This window comes from Nilaparvata lugens, chromosome 4 (assembly GCF_014356525.2).
Source record: "Nilaparvata lugens isolate BPH chromosome 4, ASM1435652v1, whole genome shotgun sequence".
Taxonomy (NCBI): domain Eukaryota; kingdom Metazoa; phylum Arthropoda; class Insecta; order Hemiptera; family Delphacidae; genus Nilaparvata; species Nilaparvata lugens.
Window position 1 is genome coordinate 78467511 of NC_052507.1, and position 18584 is coordinate 78486094.

Consider the following 18584-nt stretch of genomic DNA (forward strand, 5'->3'; position numbering starts at 1 on the left):
TCAAACACTGCCATTATAACGTGGACCTCACTATAGATATTGATTAGTCTATTGTTAAAAGTTCAATATAATATTGAAATATTCAGCGTCAAATCATCATCCCATCTTTGTTTTTATTGCAATGTGATACAGAATCATTATTACAGAGGAATTATATAGGATCATTGAATAAAAAAATGAGACACATTGTATATGAGTATACATTTAATGACACAGAAGGCATTCAATTCAGGGAATAAACATAGTTAATCTACAAATGCATTATCCAATTAACATGGTACAAGTAGATTTAATAAAAATACTACTACACCTTTAAATATTAATTAATTTAATGAATTTAATAGCTCTATAGTATACTGGCAACATCACAACAAACATTAAAAACGTGGACCTCACTATAGATATTGATTAGTCTATTGTTAAAAGTTCAATATAATATTGAAATATTCAGCGTCAAATCATCATCCCATCTTTGTTTTGATTGCAATATGATACAGAATCATTATTACAGAGGGATTTTATAGGATTATTGAATAAAAAAATGAGACACATTGTATATGAGTATACATTTAATGACACAGAAGGCATTCAATTCAGGGAATAAACATAGTTAATCTACAAATGCTTTATTCAATTAACATATGGTACAAGTAGATTTAATAAAAATACTACTACACCTTTAAATATTGATTAATTTAATGAATTTAATAGCTCTATAGTATACTGGCAACATCACAACAAACATTAAAAACACCACTTTATGCATACCGTTATAAATGCCTAATATGGATGATATTATACAGTACCTAACTTATATTTGGGAGATAATGTGTCTCAGAATATTTTTAATCATTTTATATAATCAAATGATCTTTTATATCATAAATCCTGGATGAAAATCAATATTAAAGTACAGGTAACAGAATGTTTAGCTTTACATCTTTCACATTTCACTCGAATATTTGTTTCTTATAAATCATATTCTAAATCTTCAATGAATAGGTAGTTTTATGTACTTCATAAAAACTGGCTTAAGCTGCGTTTACACCGGAGTTAATAACACAAGTTTTTAACATTTTTGTTATCAACTGATGTTAATTACAAAAGTTGATAACATCATGTTGAGTTGCGTTTACACCGGAGTTGATAACATGAGTTATTAATAAAAAGTTGTCAACTTAACTGAATCGACAAAAAATTCTCCTGAAAAAATTTGATAACTCGTGTTTTCAACAGAAAATTCCTTGTTATTAACAAGATTTATGTTATCCATCGAGAATCTTCCCCGCAACCCCCTCGCACAGCATTCCTACCCTACAACTACAGCTGTTCCCTAATAACTACAGCTGCAGACAAAACATATAACAAAGTTATTAACTTTTGTTGATAACAAAACTAGCAGCCAAAAGAAAATGTTATTAACTTATGTTGAAAACTTTTGTTTTAAACTCTGGGGCCTGTTTCATAAAAGTTAAAAGTCCTGTAATACAGGAAAAGTTCCTGTATTACAGGTAAAATTTAGAAGTTTGTGTTTCATAAACAATTTTCTCTGTAAAACAATTTACAAGACATTTTCCTGTATTACAAGTAAATAATACAGGATTTTATCATAGTTGTGTTTCATAAAAAGAAACTTCCTGTATTACTGGACCTGTAAGATGTTGAATATTTTATCATTGTTTAGACAATCCTAAAACTTTTACAAGTTTAGGTAGAATCTTGAAAAGCGATATTTTGTTGAAAAGGCAACGTGTTAAAATGGATGAAGGTAGTAGCTCTAGTTCTGGTAAAGATGACTACCTATGTTATTATTCGTAGGCCAAGAATTTTCCAGGACAGAATTTCTTACAATATGATGCAGGAAACATATCAATATTATGAACGGTTTATAATAATTAAGCTTTCCTCAATAAAACGTTATTGAAAATATTCAGAAATTGTACGTCCATAATGTTTTATGTTTTTTATTAAACAAATCTAATTAATTTCGTTAATTTAATTATTAACATTTGACAGTTAATTTTTTTTGAAACATTACTACTCACATAACTGTTATAATAAGTTATGTAAGTTGAGTAGTTATTATAATTTCTCAACTATTTATCATTAACAAAGTTATTTTCCAGCATGGATGCAATCTGTCCATCGTCAGAGATTTGATAATGTGGATTTTCCACCAAAAATATAAAGTACAGAATGTACAGAGCTATTAAATTCATTAAATTAATCAATATTTAAAGGTGTAGTAGTATTTTTATTTTCCACCAAAATAACTGTAGCACTTTGTTCAAATATTATATTAGGCTCGCTGGCCTAATATAATAATATACAGGCGAATATTGCAGGTGATTTTACAAGTGTAGAATTATTTTTATGAAACATAATTTTACAGGATTGTAAATTTTAATTTATAAGTCCTGTAATAGAGCGCCCTGTATTACAAGGGTTTTATGAAACAGGCCCCTGTGTAAACGCATTATAATTTATTTACATTACATCAGATTAAGATCATTATTTTAATGATCACTCACATGCTTCAATTCAAATTTGAAGATAATTTTTTGCTTTTTATTCCGGATGTTATATCATATGAATAGTCTCGTTGAATGAAATCATATGGAAATCAATTATATGGATAACAAGATCTTGTTAATAACAAGGAATTTTCTGTTAGAAACATGAGTTATTAACTTTTCTCAAGAGAAATTTTTGACGATTCAGTCAAGTTAATAACTCTGTAATAACTCTGTTAATAAAACTGTGAATGAACAACACAACAATGTGGAAAACTTCTAATGTATTATAAAGATGAAATAAATTTTGATTTTCAATAATTAATCATATTCTTTGTATAACCTATTTAATAATATTGATACTTGGATTTATTATTGAGAAAGAATATCAAACTATATTATAGGAAGGCTTCTATCTAAGCTTACAATATCAAACTACCGTTAACTTGTTACTACAATAGAAACTGTTCTAAGAACAAAACAAATTACACACAATTCTTGTAGAAAATCTTTTTTAAAAATTATAAGGCTGAACCTTATTCTCAATAATATAAAGGTAATGTGAAACCACATAGGCTATATTATACTATATTAAGAAGGAAGTATACTACTATTTGAACACACAATACAGTTATCTACATCTACACTGTATCAATAGAAGTTTTAGTTTCAAGCATTTTTTTTCTCTTCAGGTACTGACTGAGAGTGATTTAATCAAATAATGACAGTAGTTGCAGCTCATGGATTGAATGAGCTCGTTTATTTCCAGCTCATGAATCCTATTCCAGCATTAAACAGCATGCTATCGCAGTATTTATAAACGTGATTCCAAGACAAATCTGAAAAAGAAAATAATTTGTTTAGAAAAATATTGTCTGAAATATTTTGCTTTACCTACATTACTTACTGTCTTCTAAATTTAGCCTGAGAAAATCTTTGTAGATACTGAAATTTTAGCCTAACTGTGATATGATATTCTTGGGATATCAATTTATCTCAAAGTCATTCTATTCGAAATTGATGTTGCTTTCCATGATGAATGAAGCTCCTCTTCAGGAGTGAAATGCATTCCTCAATACTCCAAGAAAAGTAAGTGTTTTTTCAAATATTTAATAGTATCACAGTGTCTTAACCACAACAAAGTCATTCTATTCTCTTCTATTTCAATAGGCCTCAAGTTTGGAAATGTTTGCAGAAAATACAAATGTCCAGAGAGTAGCTTACGGTTCGACCACACGTAATGCCAAATGATGCTTCTCACTTGACAAAAACCAAAAACTAATTTTTTCATAAGTTTCATAATTTTCTTAATATTTCGTCGAATAGGATCGACTGCGACTCACTGGCTCTGTTCGTAGGCACCTTAAAGATGGAGCATCTTTTTGGAAACACAATGGAGCATCGAAGGAAGCTTCAAGCTTTAGAGTATAGTTTCATCTAGATGGTAGAGAACAAATAGTAGAGAACTATATGCGCCACCAATTAATTAAATACCTTATATCAAACACTCTCAAGGTCAATCTTGAAGCTACCTTCGCTTCTAATCTCGAAGCTAACTAGGCGTTCTAGAAGGCGTTCATTCGCCGTTTCTTAGAAGGTCCAGACAGACAAGAGGACATTGTCCTCTGCTAATACATATCGTCCGGAACTCAATAGATTTGGCAGTAGATAACAACACCCAAAAATGTTTTACAATTCTAAAGCAGAAGGTTGCATCTGGCTGAAATGTGATTCTTCCTGAGAGTATAGCCTATCCATGATAAATTATGTATGGCAATCATACATGATTCAAATGTCTTGCTATTCTGGCATTTGAATTGCCAATGAATGTCGTTTGCGAAAGGAAGATACATAGATATCGGGTGTCAAAATAGCCTCAACATTCTGTCACATTGTAAACAAGCTCACTGTTTCCTAGACAGCAAATGAAAAAGCTTTAACCATTTTTCCGCCTTTCAGGTCTTGAAAGAGAAAAATCTCTTAGACTATCAGCATAAATAACTCACAACATATTCTACGTATTAGTTTTCTCTTCACTACATCCATTTTCATTTGTTTCTAGTTATAATAAAGTACCTACTTTTTTATTTGATAAAAATGGCGAAAAGTTTGTACAGTAATGTCAACTCTACCACCTAACCACGATGAATAAGACGGTTTATGAGAAGAATCAATATTCTGTATTTATTCATACAATAAGTATGGTACATCATCAAAATGACATATCATTGTAGAGTGAATGAGAGAACTGTTTTCAAGTGAAGAAAATGCATCAAAATGATGTATCATAGACGTAGTCCTACCTACAGTTAGCCTACTGTAGTCCAGTAAACTGAAAAGTAACTAATGTACAGTAAATACTGTAGTCCTACCTATAGTGAAGTCCACGTTATAATGACAGTATTTGATCGAATTTGGTTTTTCTATCCTTGTCTATCATTCGACAAAGCTGGTAGTACTATCCTTTTCCAAGTCCACAACGATGCCAATTATGTTTTTTACAGTGTAGAAATATAATTAATTAATGCAGAGAATTGACATCGCTATTCTTCTATCTTTATCCACTGCCATTATTACCTGGACCTCACTATACCAACAGTTACTGTAGTCCAGTAAACTGAAAAGTTACTAATGTACAGTAACTACTGTAGTCCTACCTAGTACTGTAGCATACTTATTCAAAAAGGGAAAAGATCATCATACCCGGAAGATATAAAATTGCCCATTGATTACAACAGCCGTATTGTCTGAGGGCCCTTTTGATAGCTATCAGACTATATCTCTCTAAAACAATAGACTGCACATAATTTCAACACAGTTTTATGTGTGCAGAAGCAAAAAAGTGGCATTATTTTCGAAGCCGTCATTTCCACAGACATATTTTATGATGTGCCATCAACAACTGGTGTACATCAATTTGCAATTGGAGTGCATCGGGGTTCGGTAGCAGGCTGGCTAATTTTAATTACGTTTTTTATGAGCCACCCTTATATTGTGAAGAGTTGTAGTGTACAGCTACGCAAGGAGAGTAGGCCTCCACCCAACCTAACATAACCTAACCTAACCTATACCTAGAACGGTACGAACATCGCCATAACTCATCGCTATGTTATCGCTGTTCGGAAATTTCGCATAGGTAATTTCAATTTCCAGCAGACACAATGGCGTCGATTACACCGACGTCGTCGCAAAGACGAATTAAACCGACGCCTATAAAGTTAATGTCCCGCATCTCGCGTCCCGCAACTGAGTCGGTTTACTGCCGGGAGGTACGCAGGCCGTCCATAAAGTCGCTTCCAGTAGGCCGAGGCTATTGTTCTACGTTTACGAGTGCCGTTAAAATATGAGTGATATTCAGCCCACTGTTTTGATAGTAGGCCTTCTATATATAATATACAAGGGATGCAGGCGCACTACTGCACTTTATGTCTCTTTACAGACAGACGAGTGCATCCTTGTGGAAGCATCTACCTTCCCTCTCCTTACCTAATCTCTTTCCTCCTCCACCTCTTCCTCCTCACTCCTAGTCCTTCCCCACCACTCTCCTCATCATTATCTCTCCCCCATTTTCCTCCTCATCCTCACCTCCTCCTACTCATCATCATCATCATCATTCTCCACCCCCTCCTAATCCTCCTCATCTCCTCTCTTCATCCTTCCCCACTTCTCACCTCATCCTTATCCCTCCCCTCTTCACCATCACCTCATCACAAACTCCTCCTACTCCTCCACAACCCCCTCCCCTATTCTCCACGTCAACATTCCTCCTTAAAGTTTATGAATTACTACAGTGCAAACTCCTCATGCTGTTTGTTATAAGGCAGAGATAGTATAAAAAGGGGATATACATAAATAGTCTACTATTCTTGAGTATACAGTGCTATAATATAATAATTATTATTGTGGCATGATGAACATGTACAAGTGGTAGGCTATAGATGCAAGATGTATGAGAGGATAGTGACAATAATACTGTAGGTATACTGTGCCACATTTGATGGTTAATAATAAAAATAAGAAAGGATTTCAAAAGTAATTTTATTATCCCTGAGGAAGTAAAGTAGACTAGTATTTTACGGCGATTCTTGTCTTGGTAAAACATGGAAAACAAAGACTATGTTTTTGTCAATTAGTTTTTGTTTAATATCTAATTTAATATTCTCATTTGAAGAAACAATACTAGTATTTACATATAAACAAATCTACTTCGTAAAAATAATTAAGGACTGAAAATTTTGTGAAGTGAACAACTACAAGACTTAACCTATTTCGGACTATGTGTAACCTTATCTAGAATTGGGAGAGGAATAGCACAAGGATACCTTATTTTTTCTTTTCCTATCATTTTGATGATGTACTTATTGTATGAATCAATAAAGAATATTTTTTAGTGATTCATGTCTTGCAAAACCTTGCTGGTAATGTACAATAAGCTATTCTGTGAGACCTTTCTCGTTATCTTATAATTTTCATGCATAATATTATTTTTCAATCATTAAAATACTGTAGATTTATACAATTTTAAAGATTAATTATCCAGAAGGAAAACGAAAGACAGGTAGGCCTGGAAAAATTTAAATTTATTCTTAAAAAATACATAAATTAACTCACAATAGATACTACTTGAAACTATTGGAAAAAGACGGGAAAACTGAATTGATGACGACATCTTGTAACTACACATTGATACAGTCCTGTTCAGATTGATCTACAGTATTTCTCATAAGTTGGAGTAAGGGCCGAAACACACGAGGCGATTTTTTAGACGAGTCGGCACGACACGACAGGATAGGAAGTCCTCCGATTGGCTGATTCTCCATTCATACTCATACCGTAGAGAGAATAATATAGCATAAGAGAGTATCCCATAGTATATGGGCGTTTGTGTTTCAAATTTCTATGCCAACTCAAGCTGATAGTCCACGTAATTTATTTTCGTGAAGATATGTGACACTGGTAGTCTCTCATACTGTGCCGTTCTTACACTCTCACCTGGCCAGAACAGTAATAATAGACAGTAGTCGACAGTAATCGGCTTCAGATAACAGAAAATCAGCTTGGAATTTGGAACATAAACTACTTATTCCAAAGGAGATGGTTGTCATAACCTATTTTATGCTGTCTTCTCTCTCTATGTTGATTGCTTAATATATATAATATCGGGGCACCGAGCTTCGCTCGTTATTTTTATTTATTGTTAAACAGAACACAACTCTCTAAAATTCACTTTGAACAATTAATTACGACATAGCAGTCAGGTATTTATATAAATAAAAGCTATTAGCTTCTACTTACATTGGTGTAGCGCTTTCGGACACTAGGCCCTTCATCAACACTCTTAAATTATCGTGTTTATATTCTACAGCTGGCTATACGTCAGCTTATGAATTTCAGGGATGCGATATTTTGATTTTCCACTGAATCACTCGTTCACTTTTTACTATCCACAGACGACGAAGGTCTCAGCTGTTTCAGCCAAGGATGAATTATCCTTTTAATGTCGTTCAGCGGTTTTTCCCAAGGATGAGACTTAGTGCAATCGAATTTTCATATCATGAACCTACTAGGTATGTTCCAAATTTCGTGAAAATAGTTAGAGCCGTTTTCGAGATCGTTGAACATAAATAACCAGATATGAAAATATAAACAGATATACAGAAATTGCTCGCTTAATATTATAGGAAAATATCGGGGCCCGAGCTCCGCTCTGGAGTACAAAAGCATATAAAATTTATTACAAAAGAAGAAATTATAATATATTTATAGTTCATACAGAAAGGTTCTATCTAATCACAGTGGATTGAGATTAATTCCCAGAGGAATGCAAAAATTTCTCTCACTAAAGCATGTTAAATTTCAATCCAAATCAGAGAAGACCATTTCAAAAAGATAGCTTATCAAATTGGTTCTACTCTGGAATTAATCAGGATTCTTGAATTCATGAAAGCATCACGTCATCTAGGAAAATACATATTTAATCGATCTGATTCAGGTGCAGATCTGAATAAGCTCCTCTCTACAGGATACTCGCTTTTCTAAGTCTTGCACTTTGTTAACGTCAAATAATTACAATTTTGGCTCTTGTACAACCGGCACTGATTGGATGATCACACAAGTTCAACAGCTGAGTCATAATAATTTTGTCTCAGTTCCACACACATGCACTCGCTCACTCACTCCCATCATCAACAGACGACAAAATTTCCAGCTGTTTTTCCAAGGAAGAACGAATTTATCCTTTTAATATCCTTCAGCGAGTTATCCCAGGGTTGAGACCTAGTGCAATCGAATTTTTATATCATAAACCTACTTTCTTCAAAATTTCGTGAGAATCGTTAGAGCCGTTTTCGAGATCCGGTCACATACAGATATATAAACATCTAAACATATAAACAGAAATTGCTCGTTTAATAGTATAGGTTATTGTTTTCTTTGATATTTGTAATTGATCAATACTGATGCTGAACTGATAAATAATTATTTATTTCTTAAGTTTGATTTAATTTTATGTTGTCAATTTTTGTGAATGTTACCATAGGTAATCTAGGACATCCTTGTAACAATTGTCAATAAATATCCTATTATATCAAGCGAGCAATTTATCATATACTATTAAACGAGCAACTTCTGTTTTATGTTCTGATGTTTGGATGTTTAGATGTTTATATGCTTGTATTTCACCGGATCTCGAAAACGGCTCTAACGATTCTCACGAAATTCAGAACATAGTAGGTTTATAATATAGAGATTCGATTGTACTAGGTCTCATCCCTAGGAAAACTCGCTGAAGGACATTAAAAGGATAATCATTATTTATCCTTGGAAAAACAGCTGATAATAATTATTTCGTCGTCTGTTGGTGATGGAAGTGAGTGAGCAAGTTCATATGTGTGTGGGACTGTGTCAAAATTATGACTCAGCTGTTGAACTTTTGTAATCATTCAATCAGGTACTTAGTACCGGTTGCAAAAAAGTCGGGCTATTTTCAATCCCGATTAATTCCAGTAGATCCATCTTTTTGAAATGGTTTTCTCTGATTTGGTTCACGTGAAGTTAATCAGGATTAAAATTTAACCGGCTTTTGTGCAATTAGGCCTTTGTGAGGGAGATTTTTGAATTTCTCTGGGAATTAATCTCAATTCACTGTGATTATAACCATTAGATAGAACATTTATGTATGAATGTTATAATTTCTTCTTTCGTGTTAAATCTTTTATGCTTTTGTACTCCTGTCCCCGATATTCTCATCTTATATCTTATCTTATCTATGCACATACTTGCTTGGGGTAGGTAAGTTGTTACTTTATACCTACCTACCTACTCATACTTAATATTATTATGTATGAGTAAGTAGGTAGGTATAAAGTAACAACTCACCTACCCCAAGCAAGTATGTGCATAGATAAGATAAGGCACAGATAGGTAGTCCACTCATACTTACTTGGGGTAGGTAAGTAGTAGATTCTACTCAGGGTACAATATTAATTCGACTGCTAAACTGCGGTTGCAATACTTCCGTGAATGTTTCCATCTCCTTGTGGAACTCCATCTCCTGGTAGAACTTCCGATACATCTGTGGGGTCATTCACAAATATATATAATTATTGTTCGAAGTGTTATCGATAGGATTATTCATTAGCTTTTTCCTTCAAAATCATGCGTTAATGAAGAACATAAAACATAATATTAATTCTGATCAAGGAATCAAAAAGTAATACACTTGAAAGAAGAGTAATAGCTGCATCTCAGCACTGGGCCTGAATGGAAAATTGAAGATTTCTTGGCATGTGCCAAGATACACTGATAATACCAGATTATATACTGGTGATAAAAGTTTTTCGCCACACTGCACAGAAAGCATCTGTTTTCCAGTCCCTACGTAGATCTGAAAGACATTGTTTGCAGACGACTCTCGTCTGACGTCAGAACAGGTTTCTCTCCGGCCTAGGCCGGAAAGAGTACCCTTTCCAGCCGCTAACATGGAACTTAAGAAAGGTGATCAAAAAACAGCTGATCAAAAACCATATCATTATTTGTGTTCATTATTCAATAATTAAAACATTTATAATAATATCATCTTATTGTCATTTGAAAGAATAAAAAATTATAAACTCATCCTCCCACATAATTGAACATCATCTTTCAGGCTATTTAGACTAATCAGAATAAAAAATAAAAATACTTGGACAATTTCCTGATATTCAGATTAACTCAGATTTGCTAGAGCTATCACCTTCAACTTCTGCTTTCGGAAGTGCTTAGTAAACAACTATCCTCATATATATATATTGTTTATTTTTGTGTGTGGCGAAAAATAGCGTTCGCATCACGGGCAAAAATGTTTTTCCGGCTATCAATCTTTTCTAGTCCTCGGCCTACGGCCTCGGACTTGAAAACCGATTTCGAGCCGGAAAAATCTCAGCATTTTCTGCTCTAGGTGCGAAATATACTATTTCAGGACTTGTTACTTCCATGTTGCATGAGCATTGATCCTCAATATTATTGTAGTGAGGTCCCCGTTATAATGGCAGTGGAGAAAGATAGGAAAAACGTTGCCGTTCCTCTGTCTTGTCAATGCCTTCTATAGACGGTAGCTGATACAGGTTTATTGATGTAATATCAACTGTTCATTCTAGTTTGAGATAGCTGATTATATTTCATTGAGCAAGAAATTATATTTTTCAATAATTTCATAATGGATCTTCATAATTAAAATGACATATTTTGTTAATTCATTTATTAATTCTGCATTGTTGAAAGATGATCTGGCAACACAGCAAAAGATAGAAAGAGGTAGCGCTTTTCCCTTTGTTTAATGATAGACAAGGATAGCAATACCATTGCTAATCAAACACTGCCATTATAACGTGGACCTCACTATAGTTATAAAATGAGGTGTTTGGCAAAAAAGAAACAAATCAATTGTGGTATGTAACTGTGATAACACAACACTGTGCTATTATCAATCGCAAATCTTCAGTGAAAGGAATATTTATTTATTTGTATTAATCAATTGTGGTATGTAACTGTGATAACACAACACTGTGCTATTATCAATCGCAAATCTTCAGTGAAAGAAAATATTTATTTTGTTGTATTATAGGCTACTGTTCCAATAAAGGGAAGTGATTTGACTCAGTGTTCGCGCTGTGTAAGCACGATCTGGACGGCAGGATAAACCTCCACCAATTATGTAAAGGTGGGGAAATGAAAAACAAGAAATGATCGTACTGGTTTTGATAATTAAAACAAAACAATAAATTATTTGTACAAAAAAATTAGAATTATAATTATAAATTATGAAATAACAATAAAAATATGAATATTTCAAGGGCTACTCGCTTGGCTGCTAGTGAAGATTAAATTTGTTGTGATTATGGAAAATTTTAAACAATGACTCAGTAGTCACCTACCTTTATGATAATGGCCCCCAATTTGGCATCCACTGGTTAATCGCGACGTTAATTATTAATGAAAAATAAATAAAAAAACTGATCTAATGAAGTGGGTTCAGATCCCTTCCTATTCAATAATACAATTCTCTTTAAACTGCCCGAACTGTGACAGGAAAACTGTATTATAAAACAAGAACAAAATCTATCCCCTTCACCAGAACAGCCGGACTTTTACTCTCAGTCCTAACGAACGAGCTCACACACCGACTAGTAAAAATTTTGGGTATTAATATATAACTCAGTCAATGCCAAACATGAAGCCATTTCAAATACATATTTTTATCAGTCGCACAAGCCGAGCACGTTTGTTATGAAAAACAAAAGAGAAACTACAATAATTTTGATAACAAGTGAAATAAACAATCTTTCTGTCGATGACAAAACTGTTCAAAGGCAGAAACACCGTTCATTAAACTTTTCGTAAAATAAAACTCTAAAATCCTGATCAATATGAGATAAATATATGAATCATATATATGTCCCATATGACCAGGTGACACATCACCCATCCCGCTGAAAGACTCGTCCCTGAGTCTGTAGTCAAGAGGGGAACAAAAAAAAAAATAAAAAAAATAATGATTAAACAAAATAATATACTCGGGAAACAAACGTGTGCCTGATTGACTTGATAATGCTACTATACATTGAAATCAAACATTTACATAGAAAGGTAGGTTACTCAAACTAAATTACAAACATTCAAATCAAATTCAAAATGAAACTATGCTGCACAATAACATTGATTATATATGAAACTAACTTTCAATATTATACACATTAATATACATGAATATTCAACTTATTATGAAAAGAAAATCTCAATTGACAATAATTTATTTGTGAATCAACATTGAACTACTTCAAAAGCTGCAATAAAAATCGAGAAAAAAAAACTTTATAAGTACATTATGACTCATAACTATATAGTCAAGAAAAAAAAAACAATAAAACAGTTAATCCATCAAAAAGTAACTATATAACTCCTAACTATCGATTATATGTATCTTGGGTTGTGCTACCGTTACAGCAGATAATTTACACACATACAACTTGATGCCTAAATATGCACAGCATAAAGTTAAAAACCCTAACCAGCCAAATAATATATAAAAAACAAAACTAGAGGAATTTACAACATCTCCCCAAGAATTTGGAAGATCTACTTTGTGAAATATATCTGACGATATTACGTCTTGAACTGTAAATTCCGGAACCTTTATATCTATATCAGTTTTTAAAATTTCGCTAAAATTAATAAAATTAGGATTGAAATGCGGTTGCAAAACATCAATTTTCAACGAATTAAACTTAACCCAATGCAAAGGTAAGTAATGGAGAACCTGAGGTTGTTTATCAACATTTGCGTCACACGGAAAAGTCTTTAAGCTATCGCTTTTATAAGTTGAGAATCATGCATCTGCTACTCTCGTTGGAAGGGTGACTACTCGAGTCAACTCCTCTGATTTTGATTAATGAGTTAAGAAAATCATCCGCCTCTTTACCCACTCATAAGGCTAGAGCTCATGTGGGCATCACCCTAAAATCAAGATTTATTTTAGGCTTTTTTCTATATATTTTTACAAGTAAGCACTGACCGAGGGAGAAAAACTAAGGATACTCCATGTACCTCACAAATTTAGATAACATTTTTAGGGCCGTTTGCACAGTAGGCTATAGATTGCTAAACTCGAATAAGTTAATCGAGTTTAAGCTAATCCGAAAGTTTAAACTTGAATCGGTTTTCTCAGTGCATTTACTTATCCAGTTTAAGTTAAACTAGTTTAGCGTTAAGTTGGTAATAGAATGTCATCGTTTATAAAATCAGGAAGGCTTATTTTACAGGAAATTTGTTATTTGTTTACGAACCATCAGTAATTTGAGGCAATGTAGCTACTATTTTAGTATTTTCTTGTTATTGTTCGAAATCCACAGAGTTGTAAGCTGTACGGTTCTAAAAGTGAAAAGCGATCAAGAAATTCTTTAAAAACTTACGTTTAGTTGGCACCAGAAAATATATTTTAGAATGTAAAATAAAAAAGTTATTTTATTAATAATTATCGTCCACAGAAGCATTAAAAACAACCGTCGAAAAATAATTTACTATAAGCTGTTTCCCCATCAAATCTTTACAGATGTCAAGTTATTTCCAAACTACCCGTCAGGCTCGCTTCGCTTGCCATATCCGTCTAGCCAAGGGGCTCCGCCCCCTGGACCCCCGAATGGATCGTCCAAGAATGAGATCAGCAGGCTCGCTTCGCTCGCCTGCGTTTTTCATTTGAGTATTTTTATCATATGTTAGGACAATCCAGTCGGAGGTCCAGACTAAACGTCTGGCTAAACGGATATGGCGAGCGAAGCGAGCCTGACGGCTAGTAATATAATATTCCTAGGATTGAAGTAGCAGTGCCCAATCAATTTTTCCGCGATAAATGCATTTAAATCTTCAACTTGGTGCCAACCTAACAAAGTCAACTCAACTTAATGCCAACCTGACAAAATATTATTAATTTAGTTGCCAGTTAACAACTGTTTCGAAGAGGTACTCTATCTAGATTATAGTTCTATAGTAAAATATGATATGGAAATTTCAATTATAATTAAGAGATTGGGAGAAGAAGAATATACATGCAAAGAGACGAACTTAAAACCCTTAAAAACAACCCTTAGAGTTAAAATACTGTCAAAAGATTTCTTAGTGCGCCTCTAAAGGGCCAACTGAACATACCTACCAAATTTGAACGTTTTTGGTCCTGTAGATTTTTAGTTATGCGAGTGAGTGAGTGAGTGAGTGAGTGAGTGAGTGAGTCAGTCAGTCAGTCAGTGAATGAGAGCCATTTCGCTTTTATATAGATAGATTATTTTAATCCAAATTATTTGGTTTAAACCTCCTGCTTTGGAGGTTTAAACTTTCCCAGAGTTTAAACTCAATACAGAGATTAAACTGATACTGTACAAACGGAATTTTAGTTTAAATTTAAAAAAATCCAGATTTGGTTTAAGCTTTAGCTTAAACTTACACTGTGCAAACGGCCCTAACAGTCCGAAAAAGGGATACTAGTAGTTCTGTGAACAGTAGACCTTGCGCTCATAAAGTTACATTGACCTGTTGATATGTTTTCTCAAAAATTAATAAATAATTCATCAATATGAAATGTCTAGATATTACACTCGAATCACCATTAATTAAAAATTGATTTCAATTTTGATGAATTAGTTTGAGATGAGTTTCCTAAATCTAAGCAAACTATGAGGAATCTAGCGTGAATCTTCCATTCCATAGAATCTACCATTAATTAAAAATTGATTCCAATTTTGATGAATTAGTTTGAGATGAATTTCTTAAATCTAAGCAAACTATGAAGGATCTAGCGTGACTAAAGGCAGATGAGCCAAAACATGATAATTCTACTTTGTTGAGAAAACAAAGAGAGATGTATGGTTGTTGCTTTGACAGGTGAATGGGGGATACCGGAATTAATGCAAATGTATGCGCGAATTAAGATGCTCAGATTGGCTCCAAGCCAATTGACACTAAAATTTCGAATAAATAATCTTGCCGCTCTTTGAACTAAGTCCACATTTAATAAATTTGCTAATTTCATAGCCTTTTGATCTTTCAACTGGGAATGTAATGTTGGTGATAATCTGCCAGTTTTATTCTAGCCAAGAGTATGTCACTTCTTGTTTTGTCTACAAACACTGGAAATCATATTCAATAATAATCCCCTAGAAAAACACAAACTCATTTTCAACATTAAACCTCTTTCTGATGGAGATAAATGATCATGCATGCGAAAAAAGTTTTATGATGTCAGTTAACAAAAATATAACTTACTACAGTCATGGAAAGGTGATGAAATGGTTTTATATTCATAGATTTTTAAAGATTTTCCTCAATTTACAATCAATACTTATAATCTTACTAGCCGTCAGGCTCGCTTCGCTCGACATATCCGTCTAGCAAGGGGGCTCCGCCCCCTGGACCCCCGACTGGATCATCCAAAAATGAGATCAGGGGGCTCGCTTCGCTCGCCTGCATTTTTCATTTGAGCATGCTTCATTCCATCAGAAAGTCAAAGTACTGAGAAAACGCAGAAAAGCTGAGAAAAACGCTGATTTTGGGCGTATCTTTGATGAAATATTAAAGTCACCTCATCACAAAATTTTTAGACCCTAGCTAAACCTCTGTACCAAATTTGAAAATTTTCTGTCCATTACTTGATGAAATAACTGAGAAAACGCAAATTTTGGGTGTATCTTTGGCATTATTTCAAACTCCTTCTAACACTACATTGTTCACAGAGCTTCATGAATTCTCTTATCAAAGCACAAGAAAATCATAATTTGATGTTAATACAGATTGGTAGGCTTCCTTGCTATTTACAACAAATTGATGTTTTGCTGCCTCGTAACACACATTTCATTGTATCTCTGTTATGCTTTGTCCGTTTCTAATTTTTTTGGTGTTGACTGATTGTAAATAAAATTTCCTAAAAAAAATTGTTCTTGGTAAATTTCTCTATCTATCACCGTTTTCCCGCGATTTTGGATTGAAAGTTTAAAATGGCCGCCATTTTGAATTTTCGAAGTTGAATATTTTTTCTACAGTTCTTCCCTCTTCTTTGAACATACCTACCGATTTTTATAGGGATCGGTTGGATAACTTCGAAGATAAAAATTATTTTGTAAAAAATACAAAATGGCGAATATCTCGTAAATAAAGCGTTTACTCTTTGTTTTGACCCAGAGAACCTACTCCCGAAGTTTGGCACCTTACTTTTGGGACATTCTGTATAATGCCGAGTCTACACGACAACGATATTTGCGCAAACTTGGCTCAAAGTCAGGTTTACCCAAATCTGGCTTTGAGCCAAGTTTGCTCAAACCTCTGTTCACACGACACCAACTTTAACACTAACCTGTATAATAAACTAAACCATATATAAATTCTATACGAAGTCTTTGAAGTGTTTATCAACTTGAGATGAATAGTAACTCAAGCCTCCTCCTCCTCCTCCTCCTCCTCCTCCTCCTACTCCTCCTCCTCCTCGTCCTACTCCTACTCCTCCTCCTCCTCCTCCTTCTCTTCTTCCTCCTCCTCCACATACTCCTCCTTCTACACCTACTCCTCCTTCACCTCCTCATCCTCTCCTCCGCCTCCACCTCCTCCTCCTGCTCCACCTCCTCCAACTCCTCCTCCTCCTCCCACTTCTCCTCCTTCTCCTTAATAATAATGATCAAGAATACTGCTTATCAAGTAAAGAGTGAATAACTATATCTATTACATTACTATAGAGTAAATAAGATAATTTATCCATTAAAAAATCTTCCTTGTTTTTGAGTATTTTTGAGAATTGATCTCGCACATTTTTAATTTGAGGGTGCTGAATCCGAATCTGAAATCGCGAATTCTCTATTTTTATTTTGAAGCGATTTAGGTTTTGATGGATAGATGAGACATAACCGTTTCCTAGAAAAATTGACGCAAACCTGGCTGAGATTGATCGTAGAAAGCACAAACCTTCAAACCTCAGAAATCTACAACGATCTCCCGTCTATACGACGCAAACTTAGCGCAAACCTGGCAGGCTTGCGCTAATATCGTTGTCGTGTAGACCGGGCATAACAAATGAATGAAAGCTTAATAACTTACCTCGTAATAATAGGGCGATGCAAAGATGTAGGGATGGTACTGTTGTATGAGGGGCCAGATCACCTCAGAGGGAGGCTTGTAGATGCTGGCAGGAGTCGCTGTAGTCGCTAAAGACGCAGCCGCTGCAGCTGCTGCGACTGACGGCGCGACTCCGCTGCTCAGTCCCACTCCGTGACATTTCTGACACCAGTTCTGACCACATTTTCTTGCTACCTCTTCTTTGGCTGAAGTCAAATTAAAGACGGTTTTGTATGAACAACAAATAGTAACACAGATTGAAATAAACAGATAAAACTGGGAAAATCATGTTGAATGTCAAATAATAGAACTAGTAGTTCTGCGAACAGTAGACCACGCTCATGAATACAACTTTCAAATTAATGAGAACAGCCATTATTAAAGTACAATATATTGTGAAGATTTAGCAATGTCATCTATTATTTTTTCTAAAAATGCTAGCGACAATGTTTCCAGGGACACCGGACTTATAAATGTCTCTCAAGGAGGTACCTTCACATCGTCCCCATATTTACAATACTAACCTATGTTACAACTTTTTTAATAATTAATTATAAGATATTGGTCAACTGACGGAAAAGTGGAATATGCAGTAGGCAATTTAGACTACTTTTAGACTATGATATTAGAATCTTCTCACAGACGATAGTGAGACAGAAAATGATTTTAAATAAGATCGGTTTGTTGGTGCCAATGACAGGAGGCTGCTAATGATAGTTTTAATAAAAATTGGTTTTAATGTTATGGCTTGTTATGCTATGCAGAATGTCGAATGCTTACAACTCGGTTTCCAATCTCATACTAAAAGGAAAAACAAAAGCTTATAGTTTCCCAGAAACTATTCGTCTATGAAATAGGGAAATTTCGTGTTGAAAAAGGAAAAAAATTGTGCAGTCAAGTGAGACGTTTTCTACAATTAATAAATACAGCACATTTTAGAGCGGC

The 18584-nt window shown here is 34.1% G+C and overlaps 1 protein-coding gene across 1 annotated transcript in view; it reads right to left on the reverse strand.

Annotated features, from left to right (window-relative positions):
• Nucleotides 1-554: 554 nt before the first annotated feature.
• LOC111047770 (doublesex- and mab-3-related transcription factor 3) overlaps nucleotides 555-18584 on the reverse strand; it is a 65389-nt gene continuing 47359 nt past the window's right edge. The window contains exons 3-5 of the mRNA XM_039426558.1: nucleotides 17622-17845; nucleotides 9955-10086; nucleotides 555-3352 (exon numbers count right to left, since the gene is read on the reverse strand). Of these exons, the coding sequence (XP_039282492.1) occupies nucleotides 9982-10086; nucleotides 17622-17845 (329 nt within the window). The 3' untranslated portion in view covers nucleotides 555-3352; nucleotides 9955-9981. The remainder of the gene's footprint in view (nucleotides 3353-9954; nucleotides 10087-17621; nucleotides 17846-18584) is intronic.